This window comes from Eutrema salsugineum, unplaced genomic scaffold, assembly GCF_000478725.1.
Source record: "Eutrema salsugineum unplaced genomic scaffold, Eutsalg1_0 scaffold_10, whole genome shotgun sequence".
In the NCBI taxonomy this organism is placed as follows: domain Eukaryota; kingdom Viridiplantae; phylum Streptophyta; class Magnoliopsida; order Brassicales; family Brassicaceae; genus Eutrema; species Eutrema salsugineum.
The window spans coordinates 7,264,186-7,284,744 of NW_006256908.1; the positions used below are offsets into that span (position 1 = coordinate 7,264,186).

General features: G+C 38.4%; 5 protein-coding genes across 7 annotated transcripts; 2 read left to right on the forward strand and 3 right to left on the reverse strand.

The window, feature by feature from the left end:
• The first annotated feature begins 2,804 nt into the window (after positions 1–2,804).
• Positions 2,805–4,549, forward strand: LOC112081587. Its single transcript, XM_024148359.1, has 5 exons — positions 2,805–2,850; positions 2,930–3,151; positions 3,230–3,563; positions 3,648–4,185; positions 4,343–4,549. The coding sequence occupies exons 1-5, from the start codon at positions 2,805–2,807 to the stop codon at positions 4,547–4,549; spliced, it is 1,347 nt and encodes a 448-aa protein (XP_024004127.1).
• Positions 4,550–4,585: 36 nt separating this feature from the next.
• Positions 4,586–5,433, forward strand: LOC112081588. The gene is made up of 3 exons (XM_024148361.1): positions 4,586–4,792; positions 4,907–5,245; positions 5,338–5,433. Exons 1-3 carry the CDS (start codon positions 4,586–4,588, stop codon positions 5,431–5,433), a joined length of 642 nt encoding a protein of 213 aa, XP_024004129.1.
• Positions 5,434–6,408: 975 nt separating this feature from the next.
• Positions 6,409–10,261, reverse strand: LOC112081589. Its single transcript, XM_024148362.1, has 7 exons — positions 9,392–10,261; positions 8,771–9,298; positions 8,552–8,698; positions 7,532–7,588; positions 7,182–7,457; positions 6,966–7,034; positions 6,409–6,879 (listed from the first exon to the last, which is right to left on the reverse strand). The coding sequence occupies exons 1-7, from the start codon at positions 10,259–10,261 to the stop codon at positions 6,409–6,411; spliced, it is 2,418 nt and encodes an 805-aa protein (XP_024004130.1).
• Positions 10,262–13,783: 3,522 nt separating this feature from the next.
• LOC18028021 lies at positions 13,784–16,065 on the reverse strand. The gene has a single exon (XM_006410407.2). The coding sequence runs from the start codon at positions 15,575–15,577 to the stop codon at positions 13,784–13,786; it is 1,794 nt and encodes a 597-aa protein (XP_006410470.1). The 5' UTR covers positions 15,578–16,065.
• A 1,696-nt stretch (positions 16,066–17,761) lies between these two features.
• LOC18028022 (cysteine-rich repeat secretory protein 11) lies at positions 17,762–20,381 on the reverse strand. 3 transcript variants are annotated; one of them, XM_024148021.1, is made up of 4 exons: positions 19,628–20,381; positions 18,791–19,153; positions 18,220–18,333; positions 17,762–17,814 (listed from the first exon to the last, which is right to left on the reverse strand). In XM_024148021.1, exons 1-4 carry the CDS (start codon positions 20,055–20,057, stop codon positions 17,807–17,809), a joined length of 915 nt encoding a protein of 304 aa, XP_024003789.1. In that variant the 5' UTR covers positions 20,058–20,381; the 3' UTR covers positions 17,762–17,806. The 3 variants fall into 3 exon arrangements, with proteins under 3 accessions (XP_024003789.1, XP_024003790.1, XP_006410471.2); XM_024148022.1 differs by having other exon boundaries at positions 18,220–18,318; positions 19,628–20,380; XM_006410408.2 differs by having other exon boundaries at positions 18,220–18,327; positions 19,628–20,374.
• Positions 20,382–20,559: the final 178 nt, after the last annotated feature.

The following is a 20,559-nucleotide window of genomic DNA, read 5'->3' on the forward strand; positions in this document are numbered from 1 at the left end:
CATGATATTCTATATATTTTTTTGAGAAATTAGAAGGAAAATTGATGTCTTGGGTTATAAACTCCTAAAACTACCATACCATTAGTGATTAGTGCATCGTAATATGGATGTATCATTTGATTTGTTGAGTCCACAAAGAATAGTATGATGCATGCTAGACAATACTAGAAACGTATTAATTCAACAATAACAGCAGATTATATACTTAAAAAGCATATATATATACAACAATAACAGAAAATTATAAAAACATGTAACAAAAAAACCTGTAAAACCATCTCAAAGAGTTGAAATTGTGAAGAAAAAAAACGGTACGAAAATACTACTATAAACTTTGCACTTTGAAACCCAAACTAATCCTCTGAAATACCTTTCAACGTATTCTTTTTTCTATTTTCAAGTGTTTACCCCTTTTTTGCATAATCTACCAAAAAAAGCAGATGAATCTTTATTGGAGGATTGTAAATTTTATTTTTCGCCATATATACTACGTGTTGTAATTTTATGAAGTGCTGGTGAAAAGGAAAAAGCGTGAAGCCCTCCTCTTGATAACCCGATGAGTTTTAGTTTAGAACAATATTTTGTAAAGCTTTTACACAACATCCTAGATTTTAGAACAAGTTTTAGTTCTTGCTTTCTCTTGTAATAAGTTGCCTCGCCAACATGTACAGTGTAAATCCCGAAAATGGTAATATATTTAACATCTTACCAAAAAAAAAAAAATCTATCTAGTATTCGTGTATATTTTAACTAATCAAAGTTCTATATGCCACGAATAATAAAATCGATCTAATGTACCGTGAATTGTGATTGTATCTTGAGAGCATGCATGCAGCAACTTGAGAGTCAATATCATATGGAATCATAAGGAAAAGACAAAACGAGATTCATCATATATAATTTGTAATCAAATGTTCAGGATAAATGATGGAGATGGCTTCACGCTTGTATATATATTGGTAAAGTATAAACATTCGAATTGTAACATATATGACATTCCAGATGATATGTGTATATGTAGATTAGTAGATTTGTTTGATTTGATTGATCTTATAAACATTCGGAATACTGTAATTCCAATTGTAAGCTTGTAACCTATACTATTCTAAGAAAAACTATATCATAATTTGTCCCAAAAAACTATATGATACAGATTAGTTTGTAAAAGGATAGTAGAATACTGTAAAGTAAGATTAAGCACTAGTCATGATTTTAGAAAGTGGTAATTTGTTAACAATTTTATATGAAACCATTTGTAGAATAAAATCAATATGCAGAAAAGTTAGTGTTTTTCTTTTATCAAAAACAAAAGTTAGCGTTTTGCTTAGGATCATATAGCATCCGATGGAATATCATATGATATTGAAGAAGTTTTCAGTCACGATTCAAAGATTAAAGCATATAGTTTCTACTAAAAAGGGAATTGTGTCTGTAATATATAAGACGACCAAAATAATAATTCAGAGACATGTAAAACGAACTTAATCTGATTTAGGGTGATTTGCAAGAATAATACCTTAGACATAATCAATTAAGAGAATAGCAAAAAAAAGTGGTCAATTAGTAATATGACAGAAGTCAACTCTCCAGAGAGTGGGGAAAATACGAAACACCCCCTTTATCCCAAACACTGCTTTATTCTGACATGGAAAGGACGTTAATTTTTGGAAAAGTTTCGGACGTTACCACCTAGTTAGGAACCATAACAGTCTACTTTTTAACATCGATTAACGTGTATGCGCCTAGGTTTATTTCGTTAACTGTGTAGCGGACTAGGTTAATAAGAGGTCCCATACCTTCTTAAAAGCCCTCTCTAAACTCATCAAGCCTTATCGCCTCTTAAGAAGTTCGAAAAGGTAATAGACGACTATTCCGGAATAAATTTGTTGGCTATTTTTCTGTTTCTAAAGTAGTTATCTGTTTCTAACTTTGAAAAATCTCGTACAGATGGTTGGAAAACAAGTCGTTCTGCTAGTGAAGGGTAGATGGTTTGAAGATACACCGGGTGTTTGGACTTTCTTGACGGACAAAACCGGTCACAGCCAAGGTGCTTTCTTGACCTCGAGGATGACGTATAAGGACGTTGTGAAAGTTGTGAGGGAGAAGTTCCAGTTAAGAGAAGAAGTAGGAGTCAGTCTGACATTCCAGTGGCCGTCTTACATGCTCATGGATGATGGCAAAGATGCACCGCCAGTAGCTGTTCGTTGTGACGACGATATCTCTTTGTTCGTTTAAATGCGCTCAGAGATCGAGCAACTCAACCTATGTGTGACGGTTCACGACGACGATAACGACTGTTTCCCACAAACAAGCTTCAGTGGAATCAGGAAACTCCGGGAAAGACGACTCTGGAAACACGTATTTCTCGGGTAAGTCCATTATGCATATAATGTAGTTGACTACCAATATGAGTTTATTTTTTGGTTTTGTGTTGTCTACCAATATGTCTTTATTTCATTAAGTAGAAGACTATGCAGACCTGACTATTTTAAATGTTGACGATTCTGTGTAATTGAATATGTAGATCTGTTAAAATGCCTGTATATATAAGGGTTTTGGAGAAATAACCTACTAAAATCGTTATGGTAGTCGAGTATTCATTTATTACATAGTAGACTACGTAGATCTGATTATTGAGACGTTTATTAGGTAACATGGATGTATTAATTTTGGTGAGTGGATATGTGTATGCGATTACATGTATCGGTCTACCTCCCTAGTCATAGTTAAAGTATATGACTATAAAATATGTGAAATGCTGATATGCGTGCGTTCCTGATTTGCGTGTAGGAGGATGTGAAAAGATGGACGAATTAGCCGCAATTAGTCTTGCTGGTGAAGAGCCTGTTGGTTTGGTGGCGGGAGTGATGAGAATCTCATGCGGCTAACGACAAAGAACTGCATAACTTTGTCGTTGATGATTCTGCAGAGGGAAACAGTGCGGTGGTCAGAAAGAAGCGTAACGGAAAGGCCGTACTCGAGACAGGGGAAGAAGGCCTTACTCAGAGAGAAAAAGGTGAAAGCAGCCGGTCAGCAAGTAGGTTCAGCTGCGCGCAGGAAACGATTAATGGTGTCTTCTCTGACCCAGGAGAAATGCCGGCGATGTTTGGAAGAGATGCTCCTCCGGTTGTGGACGAAATTGATGATGATGGTAAATACTAGACAATGTTTAGACATAGATAATTGTTGTGTAAGTAGTAGACTATAATATAGTTTTCTATGTGTTAAGGTATAGACAGTGCCTTGAAAGACGTCCGCTACGAGGGTGATGGAGTTTTTGTCGGCCGAATATTCAGGAACAAGGTGGAATGCAAAATAAAGATGGCTATATATGCAATCAACAGAAAATTTCACTTTAGGACTCCTCGCTCTACACCACACTTCATGGAATTCATCTGTGTTAGCTCAAATTGCCGTTGGCGCGTGTACGCTTCGCTGATGGACCAAACCGAAAACTTCCAGATTAAAAAAGCTCAGCTGAAGCACACCTGCCCAATTGAAGACCGCAGACAATACCACAAGCAAGCAACAACACAGGTCGTAGGGGAATTAATACAAACAAGGTATTCAACTATATATAATAGACTATATCTCTGTTTACAGTTAGCAAGTAATCGCTTACTTGTAGTACCCTACCTTGTTTGTAGGTTTGTTGCAGGCCAGAGAGGACCGGGTCCTATAGAGATTCAGCGAATCATGCTACAGGAGTTCCAGGTAAACATCTCCTACTGGAAAGCATGGCGATGCCGGGAAGTTGCTGTAGAGAAGGCTTTTGGGTCTGTGTCCGGGAGTTATTCGTTACTCCCATCTTATCTTGAAAACCTGCGGTCCTCAAACCCGGGCTCTGTTTGCAAAACAGAGTTCCAGCTTGATAAAAATGGATCCAAGCGGTTCAAGTATATGTTTATCTCATTTGCTGCCTCCATAGCCGGACTGCCGTATTTAAGGCCTGTCGTTATTCTTGACGGCACACACCTCGTTGGGCGTTTTGGTGGATGTCTAATTTGTGCGAGTAGGCAAGATGGGAACTTCCAAATCTTCCCTATTGCTTATGCCGTCGTTGACAGCGAGAATGATGCAGCCTACGAATGGTTCTTCAGGTGTCTGCAGACGATCATAAAGGATGATAGAGGATTGATGTTCATCTCCGATAGACACTCGTCAATCTACTCGGGACTGAGAAAGGTAACTACTTATATGTAGTTGGCTACTTATATTTATTTATTGCTTCTCCGTTTGCATTTCGGATCTGTATTCGATATGCCGTCATTTCGGATCTGTATTCGATATAAAGTTTGACTACTTATAATTGCCTACAACATTGGTACCGTGTTTACTTAAGGTGTACCCGTCCGCTGGGCATGGTGCGTGTTTAGTACATCTAGCGAGGAACGTGACAAACCGATTTAAAGAGGGTAGATTACCTGCATTAATGGTCCTAGCAGCAAAGGCTTATACAGTGTTTGAGTTCGGACAACTATTTGACGAGCTGCGGAGCGTTAACCCGGCATGTGCCGAGTACTTAACGGAGTTGGGGCTTCCTCACTAGACGAGAGCATACTCTGTCGGACAACGGTACAATGTCATGACAACCAATGTCGCCGAGTCGCTGAACAAGGTTCTGAAAGAATGTAGGGAATTTCCCCTAATTTCCATGCTTGAAGCGATACGGATGAGCCTCATGGGCTGGTTTGTAAAGAGAAGGGCTAAACACGCTGCTGAGATCAATCCCCTAACAAGTAAAGTGCGAGACATCATGGACGAAATCTTTTTAGAATGCACCAAAATGAAGGTAATAGTCGTGAGTAGTAGTCGTCTATTGTTATATGACTACAATTAGGTAATTATAAGGCATATATTGGGCTACATATCTGCTTACTAATAGTAGACTATTTGTAATTTTCAGGTGATTGTGGTAAACCAGAATGAGTTTGAAGTTTACGACTCCAGTGGAGTTAGGTTTGAAGTGAATCTGCAATCCAAAATATGCAGCTGCAGAGAGTTCCAAATGCTACTTATACCTTGTTGCCACACAATGGCTGCCAGCTCGTACGGTCAGATTGATAACAATACCCTTGTCGGAGAAGTATACACAACAGGTTTTATGAGATCGCTGTATGAGGGGGTTTTCCATCCAGTACCAACACCTGTAAGTACTGGTGAGTCTGAACTGCTTCCTCCAATAATGAGCCGACCACCTGGACGCCCAAGAAAAACCAGGATCCCATCTCGTGGCGAATTCAAGGTTCGAAATCAGTTACCTAAGTTTGTTTATGTTAATAAATAGTTGTCTACCATATAGTCGAATAATTTTTGCCTTTTTCTTTTGTGAGTCAGAGACGTTCGAAAAAGAAAGCGGTCAGACTTTGCACAAGGTGTCTAGGTCGTGGTCACAACAGGGCATCCTGCAAACTTCCGGTGAAGGATAAATGAAAAGTTAATCACCGAGGGTGTACTTAGCTACTTAGGGAGAGTAGCTGTCTGTTAAATTCGGAAGAAATGGTCCTTATTTTGGTTAACACAGGTGGACCTTGATTGTGTTTTGTTTTTATTTTCAGACATTTGTTGTGGCGGCAGTACTTTTGGGATTGATGTTTTGATTTGGAACTACTTTAAGTCGTTTAAAAGACTCCCTTATCTATCGTGTGTTATGTGGTTTGATGGTAAAGTTTCTTAAAATTCGAAATTGAAGAAGTATAATTTGATTAGTTTAAGGTAAGGTAAAGACGTAATCTGGATATATTTGAGTAGTTGTCTATAAAATAGATATCTATATAAATGTGTGAGTCGAAGTATTTGATGAGTTGTTGTTGTCTTAGTAGATCACCTTTTGGTCATCAAATGGACCTTATTTTGGTAGTTAGCTATTGATAATCAGTTATTTGTTATGGACTTAGCATATCAGACTTCTACAAAGAAAATAATATTAATCTAAACATCTACTGATAGTCAGCTATTTGCATTACAGATGACATCAACACACATGAAAAAAAGATGACTAAAAAAAGATGACTAAAACAGTTTACCCATAACGAAACTTTGCAAGTATGTTAAGTACCATAAGCTTGTTGAAGAACTAAGGGGAGAATTGTTTTTAAAACATAAGTAATACAAGGGGCTAATACAAGGAACATCTGCCAGATGATGTTGAAGGCAGATTCAGGAATCAGTCGGCGGGGTTGATGAAATTGGTTTCTCGACTTTACATAGTAGGTCGAAAGCGTAGGTTAGAGCTGCATCACGGACCAAGTTGTCTTCAATGACAGTGTCGACCGGCATGTTCTCTGAGTGGAGCTGAAGTAGCATGAGTGTAAGTACGGCGCTGTGACCTGGTACAAATGAAACTCGTTATTAAGAATACAAACAACTTCACAAAATTAAATAGTTGTCTACATATAGTTAAGTACCTTAATTTGGTGATTGGAAAACAGGCTTAGCAATTGAAATGTTGAATGCGTCTAGGGTGTCGTTCTTCATCTCTGAGTTGTACGCTACTTTCCTGATGAAGTGTGGAAGAGATTCGGCAAGTGGTACTATCAGGGTCTTAAGCTTCATCTCCTTAATTGTTGGGTTGCAATTAAAAACAGCTATATCGTGTGCCTCCAAATCGATGCAAAGACCAATCCAAAGCCTACCATCAATCTGGAAGGGACAGTAGAGACGACCGACTACAGTGTACCAAGGAAATCTGTTTTTGACGTAGGATATGGTGCCTTTGGGCAGGGTTATCTTGCCCTTCTTCGAGTTTGATAGAAATTGGTCATGAAGCCTGACAATTTCGACGATTAATCCGAACTCAACAAAATCGTAATTGATGGGATGAGCTTCTCTCGTAGCCCACAGCTCATCACGAATTGAGGCAACTATGGCATTCATGCACTATTCAAAAAAAATGCAACTATTAGTAGACAGCTAAACTCTGAATATGTAAGAGAGTAAACATATACAGTAGTGACTTAGCTCACCAATGGGCTGACTGGCTTGTTACAAGACATGATCTGATTAAAGATGTTCGAAGGAAGGCGAATGCCATACTAGGAAGGGAAAAGGCTAACAAAAACAAAGTAAACAAATATCAACCAACTTGTTCAGATATAAACTCGCATTGGTGATAATGATTAAAGAACATCAATACTAAACACTGACCTGGTTTCTTTAATTTTGGCTTCAAAGAAGGAAACTTGTTCAGAGGTCGGTCTATGAAAGAAAGAAGACAACTCTGCAGATTTGTCGGTCTTTTTCTGCCGTTTTTGAGGGTAAACAAAGTCTGCAGATGTAGCTGCAGCTCTGGCGCGCACGCTTTTACGTGTTGGAGGAGGACATTTGGAAGAATCTCCAACATCCGTTTTTCTCTTATCCTCTTGTTCTCTTAGACGAGATTCCTCGCGGTTTTTCTCTTCCTGCGTTAGACCTAGAGAAAAAGCTGGAGGATCATCTACTATTGGCTTCAATAGTACCTAATAATATTCGTACACAATCTAGTCAGAAGTAAACTTGAATGATAAGTAGTTATAAGTAGTTGGCTACATACCGGTTCTTTATCCGCAACAAAAATGGAAACGCTTGTGTCGTCATGGTCACCGGTAACCTGAAACATCACCAACTTTGTAAATAGGCAAAGAGTTTGACAATAGATGACTACTAGTAGACGAATAGTAACCTTTGGGGGCTCCGGAATCGGATCTTGGACAGCTGCAATGTCCTCTGTCTCTTGTGAACAAAAGGAATTAGAGTATGTCAAATAATTGACTACCGACTAAAAAACTATACATAGACGCAAATCGTTTATACACAAATCGATTCTCTATGTAAATTATTGTTATAGAGTAGATAACTATTAGTAGGTGAATAGAAACCTTTGTGTTTGCAGGCTCGGAAATTGGATCTTGGACGTCTGCATTGTCCTCGGATATTGGATGTTCGACGTCTGCATTGTCCTATGGGTCCTGTAAAGCAATAGTAAGTGACAAGGGATATGTCAAATAACTGACTACCGACAATATATCTATACATAGAGGGGGTCTTTGTATACAAAAAAAATTAACGAGATATAAGGTGTTTTGATTAAGTAGATGACTAGTGGTAGACGAATAGAAACCTTTGTATTTGCGGGCTCGGATATTGGATGTTCGACGTCTGCATTGTCCTCTGTCTCTTGTAAAGCAATAGTAAGTGACAAGGGATAAGTCAAATAACTGACTACCGAGAATATATCTATAGATAGACGGGGTCTTTGTATACAAAATAAATTAAGGAGATGTAAGGTGTTTTGATAAAGTAGATGACTAGTGGTAGATGAATAGAAACCTTTGTATTTGCAGGCTCGACGAGTGGATCTTGGACGACTGCATTGTACTCTGTCTCCTGTGAAGCGATTGTAATTACAACATGTGACAAAGCTGACTACTAACTAGATATCTATTTATTCAGTTACCATTTACTCACTGCTATTGCGTACCTGTATATTTGGATCTGATACAGAAATGGAAGAAACTGGAAGATTGATACTTTCATTTACCCCCAGATCGCAGGAATTTAAATCTTGAAGTACCTCATCAATCGTATTAGTCGCCTGGGTAGCCTCATCGGTAAAAGTAAATTCCTTTTTAACTTCAACTTGAGAACCGTGAACACCATGACCAGTTTTCGGTTCATTCACTTGATTCTTCCCTTCCTGGTCATCATGGTCACCGGTAACCTGAGTCATCACCAAATTTGTAAATAAGCAAAGTTTGTAACAATAGATGACTACTAGTAGACGAATTGTAACCTTTCGGGTCTCGGGAATTGGATCTTGGACAGCTGCAATGTCCTCTGTCTCTGTTCCTTGGTTAACTTTTTGTTGTTCTTTTCTTTGAACTTTCTTTGAGGTTGAAGCAGGCAAGGTGTCAGTAGAACGATTCGTCTTTTTGAATTTAGTGAACTTGGTGCGTAAAGCAGCTAACTCAGTGACTGCCGATTTGACATCACGTCGAATCTTTCCTAAATCAGTTGAAAGTGTGTTTACCGCATTCAAAATGCTGGAATTTCCAGCAAGTAATTTCTCTAAAAATGCAGATACACCGGAATCGTCATCACCATCGGATGAGGATTTTCGTGATGTTGAGGATGATGGATGCTTTGGAAGCTTACTATGTTCGGATGCCTTTACTCCGCCAACGAAGGACTTGTTGGTGAATGCAGTTCCATCTTCAATGGCACTCAGCAACTCTTCCACCTTGGAGTCCTCCTCGTCGTCGTCCATAATCTTGTCGTCTAAGACTGAGTCCTCATCATCGAGGATGTGTTTTACAACGACCTAGTAATAGTAGTCAATTAGTACTAGTGTACTATTTTATAATACTATAATTGATATGTGCATGAATTAATTGACTATATAGTAGTTGTGTACCTTTGCGTCTTTGTCAACCATTTTGATATGATTCATCTGAAGTGTAATTGGTTTCTGGGCACCGGGGCGTATTAATGGGAGATCATCGTCGTCCTCATCATCATCAGCTAAGATTGGTTTCTTCCCCTTAACATCTTTAGACAACAAGTTGGGGACGCAAGCTAAAACCACCATTTGAAGGGCGTGTAAGAAGCCTTGAATCGCACAGGTCGGCTGACAGAGATTGGACAGAGTAGCAGTTCTCGTTTTGATGCTTTCAATGGTGATGTCAAACGATTTGCGACCCCAAGGATATGAGAGAAAGTCATCAACATCTCTAACCATCAAGATATGATCCCCATTAATTTTGGTATTCTTAGAGGTGGGGCACACTATCCCGTCAACAAGTAGTAGACAAGCAAGCTTGAATCTGGTATCTTTGTCCTTGTACGGCCTGCCCAAAAGAGTATTGGCTATCCAAAGTGGAGTTGCATTTTTCCCAGGCCCAAACAATTCTTTAGTGTAACTCTTGATCTCATCATCATCACCTTCAGATGTCGAAGGTAGAGACGAGCAATCCAAACCAACTGCAATAGCGAACTCCCTCATCGAGAAACGAATTGGCTGACCAGAGAAAAGACACCATATCTCTTTCTTCTTACTGGTAACGAGTTGCCTAGACAGCAGATAGTGGAGAAACCTAACGGAAGATGCGATCTTGTTGCCAGCTTGAAAAAGTTTCCCAAATTGGGAGTCCATAAGCTTTGCGATGTGGTCATCTTCAAGTGCGAAGGTAATAGCATCGAGGTAGTTCAGCTGGAAGTACGTGTTTACCTTCTTGTTTTGAGGTTCGTAGCCGAACTTGAAGAACCTCTCCGGGAATGGACTCATCGAGTTATGACTGCAAAACAAATTAACGACTATTAAAAGCTTTCTACATATTTTCGGAAAAAGAATAAGTAGCTAATTGTAGTTGACTACAAATAGTCTAAAAGTAGATCTGAAGTGGTCCACTATTAGTAAATGGCTATGGTATACAGATGCGTATAAGTACGCTATTACGTAACATATAGATCTGACAAATTATATAAAATTGAAGTAGATAGTCACAGACATGCAAGTCAGACAACACGAAAATTAGCATCACCTTCGAACAGGATAAAAAAAAAAATTTAAGTGCAGAGAGGACTTCGAATGGAAAATAGAGTGTGCAGACTCTTTCGAACTCGACGACAGATAAGGACTTACGCTGGTAACAGGAGAAGATGATGATGTGTTCACGGCGCAGTGTAGATGAAGTGCAGACTTGGTTCTAATTAGGTTTTGGAAATTCTGGGAGAGTAACTATTGAATTAGATGAAAGAGGAAGGGGAAATTGAATCGAAAAGAAAGACGACGAAACGGTTGTGGGTTCGTCTGCAAAAATAAAGGAGAGGAACTGTTTTGCAGACTTGAAATGATGGTTGGAATAAGTTATTGGTTTAAATTCAATTTTTAGCGGTTCCCAAAGCAAAAAGCAGTTGTCACGCTCAAAAGAAAAAACCGCTATGTTAGTGTTACTCAAAGACTCTATGGTGAACAGAAAATAGGGGTATTTTTGACTTTCGATAATAGTACTCAAGATATTTCCCTGATTCCGTCCGAATAGTTAACGAATCACAGAGGACTATTAAAACAAAAAAGTAATCGACTACAAGTAGGTACATATAATACTATCATATATGAGGTACAAATGAAATACACTAGACCAACTTCACAAACAAATGAAGTACACTCGACCAACTAGAACATATAACGTACTTACTGAGAACACATTACATAGTCAAATATTAGTAGGTGGTACAATACAAAAGTCAACTATAAAGAAGTACATATAAAGCAACAAACCATAAGGAATCAAGACTAATCTAACAACTTGGATCGAACACGAATCTGGCAGTATGGTACTGGGTGAACAAGTAGCACAACTCGCAGCAAATGAGGTGGTGTTTCCAACCGCATCTGGGAAAATCAGTCAAGACCTGAGGCAACTTGCATCGGTCATCAACTACCATTAATTTTGCTGTGTCCATCACCTCATCACCAATCTGAATCATGTGGCCCATGCGGTTTCTCCACCGATCTATACGGTCTAACATCTCTAATCCAAAATGGTAGTGACCACATGCAGTGGCACATATTGCAGCCATTAGAGTCGCCGCGTCAACACCCCCCTTAGATGCCTGATTGAAGAAAGTAAGAGAACCTAAAACATCGAAATCAACAATGACCCGGGACATACCTCGGAGATACAATGCAATAGGGTTCCCGGATTTTATAGCTGACTCGAAGAATAGAGGGTATCGATTCATTAAAGTGGGATCTTTAACGAACGAGGCGATGTTGATGACCTTCACGACAGCAGGATTTTTCAGGATTCGATTTAAGGTACGACATGAACAACCGAAAGACACAGCGTCCTTCTGAGCTTTTTTAGCTACTTGTAGCAAAAAATCGAGCAGAACATCCTGAATCTGGAGAAGAACATCATTCACGGAGGTTGTAGTTTTGTGTACTGGAATGTTGGCCATGCTGTAAAATCGGAAACCAGATATTGTTAGTTGACTATTTAAAGGTGTGGGAACACCTACACAGAACTGAATCAGAATGTAGATCTGGCCGTGAACTAGTATATGAGCTTCTAAGAATCATCAAAATGGTAGATCTAAAATTACGAAGATGAAATTTAGTGGAAAAACGACCTTACCCAGAAAAATATGGAGGATAATGAATTCCAGTACACAGATGTGGGGAAATCGATTTGGTGAGTTTTACAGTCGACGAGGCTTCGAAGGAGAAAAAAGAGAGTAAATATGGAGGGTATCGAGAGGGGTTCCCTATCGAGAGCTGTTGATTTCTTGTTTTTGAATTTGAAATTCAAATACAAGAAAGAGAAAGATGTGTATTTGTAGACGGAAATTCAGTAAATAAGAAAGAGAACATTCTGTTTAAAAAGTTTTAAGTTGTCAGAAAACAAAAGTTTGTAGTGTTAGAGGAAAGAATAGACTATTACTGTTAAAAGGAGAGGGTGGGGTCCTGAGTAATTTCTCACCCATTAAACATAATAAAATAATAGTGCCAATTTGGACACTGAAATATGATATCCCACCTAATTTCCCTCTGATTTATCCTAATAGAACTAGATATTTCATACACGGAGAAAAATAAAAACACTAAAAACGGAGAATTAAGCACAACAATTTCGAATTATTTTACATATAACCTTTTATCAATATCTTAAATGTATTCTGTAATAAAAAAATATCTAAAATGTATTATAGGAGTTGGCTTTCCAGCTGCCAATCTGACTTCAACACGTAAACAAAGTTTGATCGAAAATCAGGTGCTTAGCCGCTTAGGTTAAGTGTTAATGAGTAAGACATAAAAGAAACTTAAGAGTTTGAGTAGTAAGTAATATTAGGAAACGATGGATTGTGGAAAATAAAATACATGAAATAGGATAGTTTCAGAATCATGAAAAAAACAAAAACAATACTATTTAACTGCAAAACAGTAGAACGACAATTCTCTTTGTTATTAAACTGAAGAAGTGACAAAACAATTAACGGGTATTTTCCAAAATTTTATAATTGATTGAAGACTGTATATTCATTTTCAGTTTTCCACAGTTGTAAAATTTACCGTTGTCGTCATGAGAGAAATCCTGGATCCATAAATATGCTGACATGAGAGAAATGTTGTGGACGATTAACGGAAAGTAAAAAATATTGGCCGTGAAAGACGAAAAAGAGTGTCGTTTTAGGGAGACAAAACGACAACAGAGCGTGTATCAAACTAAAGCTTTTATTATTAAAAACGACACGTTGTTCAATGGTCTTTCGCGGACGACCCGGATGGTTTACCCGTTTCCGCAAGATACAAATTCCCTTTTTCGCGCTCTCTGCATTTTTTAGTCTCACGCGCCTCTTTCCCACGATCTCGTACGCGCGCTTTTTTTTTGAAAATTTTTGTCCGGCTGACCATTGATCATGTTGTTATAGAGCTTCATATCTCAGATGATAGTTGAATAATAAAATAGACAAATCATCAATAATGAAAATATTTTAGCTAACGCTATGAAACGCTAAAATGTTGGTTTTGATAGATTAATAATGTTTCAGTCTTTCTTATTATATTTTTGACACACTCATAGTACATAACACACTTAAGAAATAATTCAAAAATCTGATGAATTATATTCTACTTTCTTCTCATATTCTTTCGTTCAATATTTGTTGGTATTTGTATTTGGCTTTTGATATCATGTTTTAAAAAAGCATATATAAAGAAAAGAGATTATTCACAAATATTTTTCTCCTTCACAAACCCAAAAAAAAAAGAATATTGGTCGGTCTAAAAATTGTAAAAAAATATTCACAAATAACTCAAATCATCGGCGGAGCCCAAACGGGGCAGACGCTTAGACCCACCTTTCTTTTTTGACCCGTCAGGATCCGACCCGCCTCCACATACGAAAGTGCATTCCACGCCGCAGATATTACTAAAACACGAGAAAAGACCGTTTCCTCCTTCTGTGTGACGGCGATTATGCTTCTTCTTCCCGGTCACCGGAGTTTTTCGTCTCGAGCTTTTTCCTCCGCCTCCGTTTGCCGGAACAATCGCGCCGCTCCCTACATCGCTGCTTTGGTGACTTGATCCGAGATCGTATAGCGGCGGAAGCTCCGTCCGCCACCGCTCGAGTTTCGAACGGAGACCTTCGATGTTGCTATCGTCGTCGAGGCTCCACTCGCTGAGGATCGAGCTCTCGGTGTCGTTGGCTTGCGATCTCTCTTTCGCCATCTTATTCGCTACTTCCGAAGGCGACGGACCTAACTCAGATTCGGTTAAAATCGGTCGTCCTGCCAAGTTAGATCTCATCGGAGTACCAAATTGCAGAGGCGATTTCATCGGCGTTGCCATGTAATTAGATCGAATCGGAGTAGATCCGACGATGTTGGATCGTAATGGAGTCGACGCGAGGATGTTAGATCTCCTTGGAGTCGATCCAACGCCGATGGATCGCATTGGGCTAGATGCAACCATGTTAGATCTGATCGGAGTAGACGCGACGATGTTCGATCTCAACGGCGTCCCGTGCCTCGACAAGTAAGGGGAAGCGCGGCTGCTCCGGTCGTAGTCTCTCGGCGGCCTCGGTTTCTCGATCATCGGCGTCGATCTTCTCGGAGTTTTGCGTGAATGATCGTACGAACGATAAGGTGACTCATCGTATCTCTCACTTCTCGGCTGAATCACATTGTGATTATCTCTTGGCGTTTGATCTACAAAATCAGGCTCGAATGAATCGTATCTCTGCCTCGTGATATTGGGGGTTTTGTAAGGAGCCTCGTAATCGATGGACTTCGTCTCGTCGGAATCCGTCGTCGTAGTATGGTGTCCCGACGTCGTAGGGATAGATTCCGAATCGCTGCTGGCTACTGCGCTCACAGGCTTCCGATTAGCCAAACGGCTACGCTCAGCTCTGCTCAGGAGATCGGAAACTACCATCGAGCTCGTATCGCTCTTTGTACGGCGGATCATCGGTGGTCTCGAGACTACGGATTGGTACTGTTTCGAAGATGGAGATTGAGGGTTCTTCGAGCTTCCTTTGAAGCTATTAAGATGCAAACTCTCCAAATGTGGATCTTCTTCACCGAGCAAATCTCTGTATCCAACTGCAGACGAGTCCATATTCGTGTAAAGCGGCATACTTCGCATTGATCCGTCGAGGATTCCCACACCGATGTTCAAAATCCCCTGTGGACGACCAGACGGTCGGCGAACTTGAAGCGCGACGAATCGCATTCCGGGAGGCGGAGTACGGCGATACTCGTCATTACTTCGGTATCCAGGCCGGCGATTTGGAGGGATGAGGTTGCTGATGAGGACACGGATTGTGCCGACGTGAACATCACGGAACCAATGCAATGCGTAGATTTCGACCACGACGGCTGAAGTATCGGCGTAGAGGAAATCCTCGCTGACTCGGAAGACGAACTTGTCGTTCCAAGTTGGGTTTGCGCCGCCGGTGTAGTCGACGCGGGTGGTGAGTTTGCGCTCGGAGTGAACCCAAGCCACCGCGTAGGTTTTCATTTTACGTGAGACAGGAGCTAGATCCTGTGCGGAGATTATGTTGAGCTCTAGTAATTGGAAAGATGGAAACATCGACATTGTTTGTGGAGACAATATCAATGTGAGTTTTTGAAATGGAATATCAAACTCTTGATTAACCCCCTGAGGAATGGATGATTCTCCATTAGATGGGCCATTAAAGCTTTACGTTTGGTGAAGAATCTCCGAATGGTATGGATAAGGTATTGACCGTTGCTTCTTATCTTTTTTTCTTTCTTCTCAATGTTTTTAACCTTTGAAGCAGAGAGATGAGAGAGGAGAGAAGGAATCAATCGTAGGTTCCATTTTTGGGTTTTGCTGTATAGATATTGTGAGAGAGAAAGATTATAATAGGGGTCATTGGTGATATTCTTTAGTAAAAATTGTAGAAATTTGCTATATTAGGAGGAGCCATGGGTTAATTAAGATCGAGTTGTTGATTCTCAGAGATATTTTTAATACTCTTTTAATACGATAGACACCAGAGGCTAATGTTTTGTGGCAAAGTGATTTACTGAGATTTAACGGTCTCCGGGAAATAGTATATCTCTCCTTACACATGATGATCTATAAAAATTATTTTGGTGCTTATTTCTTCCTTATGAGTTTTGATTCTAGAGATGGGAAAAAATGAACCGAATTTTATGTTTTTTGTGAGAATTTTAAAATCTAAAATCGGAACAACCAAATACCCCATTGTAGTTACTTCGATCACAATTTACCCATTGTTAGGAGCTGGATTTATGCGTTTTGAGGTTATTTACGGTGAGCCTGTGTTACGAATGGGCTTTCTAATTTGTATCCCAAATCGAGCCAGTCATGGGCCAAATCCAACGTCATTTTAATGTCCTTACGTCTCATATCTGGTTAGAGTCGAGTTTAAAGTCGCTCTCTCCCTCTCTCTCACTCTCTTGTGATCGTGGTGTGAGTCTTTGTTCTGCTTTTCTTGGTGATGGCATGTTTCCTAAATTCGTAATATTCTTGTTGTACATAACATTAATTCTCATATTGAAAGTAACAAATGGACCACCCTATCTCCATCTTATGATATGCAATTAAATGCCAAGACAATTACTACAAGTCAGCAGAAGTCATCAAAACCTGTGCAGAGGCTATAGATGTTTGATCCAGAAAGGCCAATCGAGTATTCAATTTTATTATACACTTAACAATTAACTATAGGGTTTCACACGTCTCAATGAAATCGCATAATCAATTTATTGTTAAAATTTAACTCGAGACCACATGATATTACGACTATAAACAAACACACATTCATAACTCGTGAAGTCAACGTTCGCATTTCCAATATTTAAAGCACATGAATATGTTATGAAAGAAAAAGAAAAAAACTATATTGAAAACAAGATTGTAATAACGCAAATTGCTACAATAATAATACAAATTGCGGTGGAGTCCTACTCAATTACAATAAAATAAAAGAATGTTTCCTACGTCATATTATAAAGTTTCTTATCGAACGAAGTTTGAGAAAAGCACCAAACACAACTTGGCAGAAAAAACAAGTTTGACAGGAACACAAAAAGCAACTTAACAGTCTAGGAAACAAAATTATATTAAATCATTCGAAAAGAAGATGTATATAGTGTAATTTGATGAAAAAGATGAAACATGCGATGGAGAAAATGTTACAATGCTGCAATATAACGTAAAATCAACTATATTATATATTGACAGGTGATGTTAAAAAGAAATTCTAAGTTTTCTGTTTCACTTGTTTTGATCATTATTCATTTGTATTGTGCATATTATGTTTTTATGGTTGAATTGTTGTTAGGTAATTAAGGTTGATAAAAATGGTATTTATTTTCAGGAAAGATACTAAAAATGAAATACTTTCTTAATTTCTGTAAGAAAATATCATTTATAATACAATTACAATGAATAGAGAGAGTATAAGTTTAATTTATATACGAGGTTTAACCAATTCTTTTAACTAGATATATGTTCCTGATTTCCAATAGACATGCTTCGCAGAACTTAGAAAAGCTATGAAATTAAGACTTAAGCAACTTCAGATAATCAAATTCATTTACAATTTTTACTTCAGAATTTGAAAACAAATTGAAGTACTTGAGCCCCCTTTCTAACATAATTTAATGGCCCCATATCTCCGACCATCCACCACATTTGTTCACCTCTCAAATGTCAATAGCAATTTTAAGAAATCAAAAATCGGGAATTAATTGCATGCACATCGGAGTTCACATTAGCTTTTGCCTCTATTTCGGGTTTGGACTCATTTCGTTGTCTTCATCCTATTCATTTTCAATAATCTGCCAAAACAAATTAAATATTAGACTCAAATCAGTTTTGCCTTTATTCGTCTTCTCCACATGTGCATGAATATGCATGCCTATGTACATATGCTATCACTTTCACATCCACTTTTTTCTGTATAAAAAATAATGTGAGCGAATATATGGAATATCAGATAGAATCTTACAACCAAATCTTTGAAACCACTTTGCTCAAATTAGAAGTAGAATATCTCTATATTCATATATACAACTGACTAATCTTTATTTTGGCAATGAAATAGCATCAGTGACAAAATGTCATATTAATGCGTATGAGTTAGTGAGTTACGTTACGTATGCATGTGCTTATATGCGTTTATACGTGCATGTATATATTTATACATGTATATGAGAATTTAATTAAGAAGAGAAAAAATGTACCGTCATATTTCTTCTTCATCAAGTTTTTGACGAAAAGCAAGCAAATGACAAGAAATCCAACACCAGCTGTTCCTCCTACTATTATTGCCACCGTTTTGCCTGTTGTTCCTGTTTCTTTCATTAAACCATTTTTAGCAAAAAAAATATAGTATCTATACTTTAAATTCAATTCATAAAGTTTACACTCTACTTTTTTTTCTGTTCCTAGTAAGTGAAAACTTGGAAGAGTAATTGTTACGAAATGATAACAAAGTAGAATGTTGAAAAGAAAAAGGAAAAGTAATTTTTGGAATTAAAAAAAAAAAAACAAATCTCAATTGGATTGGAGCCTGAAAACGAAAGAACATATCTCACACTGAAGCCTTTGAATTAAAGTTGAAGATTTTTTTTTATCAAATAAAAAAAAATATTAAATTCGGATTGACTTTAAACAAACAAAAGATCAACACTTTTCCGAGATTTTCCAGCAAAGTTTAGAGCTTTGATTTCGAAATTCGCCGACCCATAAACCCAGATTCCGACAACCGTCGAAAAAAACCAAATGAAGAAACAGAGAGAATCGGATTTTCACCTGAAGAAGAAGAAGAACCCGAAGAGCCAGAGCTATGGTAAGAAGAAGAGCTTCTGGGAACACCATTTGGATAATAACTATAAGCGATGAAACACTTGTGAAGATAAATCTGAGCAGAAATTGAGCTTCCACATTCGACTTGAGCTTTCTCTAACGCATTTTTGATACAGCCGCTACAATCCGAATCGCCGACATCGCCTTCGCATTGTCCTAAAACGGAAACTGATTCGTATGTCGTCGCGTAGAAACCGTGGCCTGAAACGACTCCGTTTTGCATTACCCCAAACGCAGTGTCTCTCCTCTCTTCGAATCCTGTTCCGGCGATGTTGTTCTTCCCACATGTCTTGAACAACATCTCCATCCCTGAAAAATGTTTTAACCGGATGAAAATTCGTATTCAGTCTCGGTTCGGTTTAATGTGAACCAAATCAATCCTCTATTCTCTGGTTTTGTTTTAATTTCAATTTTGATTTTGAAATATTGAAAAGAGCTTACAATTTAATTTTGAGAACTCATTGTTTGAACTTTCTGGTTTAAAGTTTAGGATATTTCATTATTTTCTTAGTTTTTAAAAATGTTGAATGCTTTTCAGCTATCAAATTCAAATGAAGCCCCTTTCTAACAAAAAGATTAAACAAAACCAACTTTTTGGTTCGACCAAAACCGGCTATCCAATCTCTGGTTCAACGAAACGGAGGAGCCTAGAAAAAAAAACATTATTTTCATAGTTGAACCGGTGAAATCTGATGCTTACTCCGGTTATGAGAATCCGGTTCAACATAACCAAAATATTAAGCAAGAAGAAAAAATGGAGCTGAAACAGAAGACTGGGTATACCTGAAATTTGGGCAAAGCCAGCGACTTCATAGAGAAGATAACAGCCGGAGAGCTGAACCCTAGCGGCAATGGTTTTGCCACAGAGCTTACCAGAGAGAACAGGAAGACGACTAACACAGTTGTAACAGTCGTTGTTGCTCAAGTCTCCTCTGCATTGGAAAAGACCAGTAATGGTGGTTTGGCTAGTTGTTCCGGTTGTGGTTTTGTAGAACCTGGTTTTCGTTGATTGAGAGACCAATGAGCCAAACATTGCAGAGAGTGACTGTGAGTATAAACCAGATGGATCTGAGAATTGCTGTCTCGCACACCCTTTGTAGATTAAGTTTGTGTAGTCTGGTGATGAAGATTTTGCTAGCTCGAGATCTGAGAACAGAGCCATGGAGAGTATGATGATGATGCAAAGAGACGATAGCTTCAGTGAAAAGCCCATTTTTCTTTTTCTTTTTTTTTGTTATGTGGAAGAAGCTTTGGTCAAAATCAAATCATTTTATCTTTGTTGTATGAGTGTAGTGGGGGAAAGAGATTTTGAGGCTGTTTCTATGTTTTTATGGGAGATGAGTAATGAGAAATGAATGTGAAAGATTGAATCTTTGTGGGGTTTCTTGGATTTTCAACTCTTTTTGGTTTTTGGAATTTTGGGTTTTTTGTAAAATTCTGTGACTGGTAGTGTTGTTTGGTGGCTCAGTAAAAGCTCTTTATTTTCTTCTTCTGGGTTTCTGGTTTTGATTTTTATGGTGAAAGAGAGAGAAATTTTTAGGCTTTGGATGACCACTCTTTTCTCTCTCTAGAGATGTGGAAAACAAGATTAGGATAAAGATAGTGAAAGAGCGCAATTTGAAATCTTTATTTTTGTTTTTTTTTTGTTTTATTAAATAAACAGACAATCAATCAAGACTCTTCTCAGCCACCGGTCTAGAGACAGTAGACTGTGT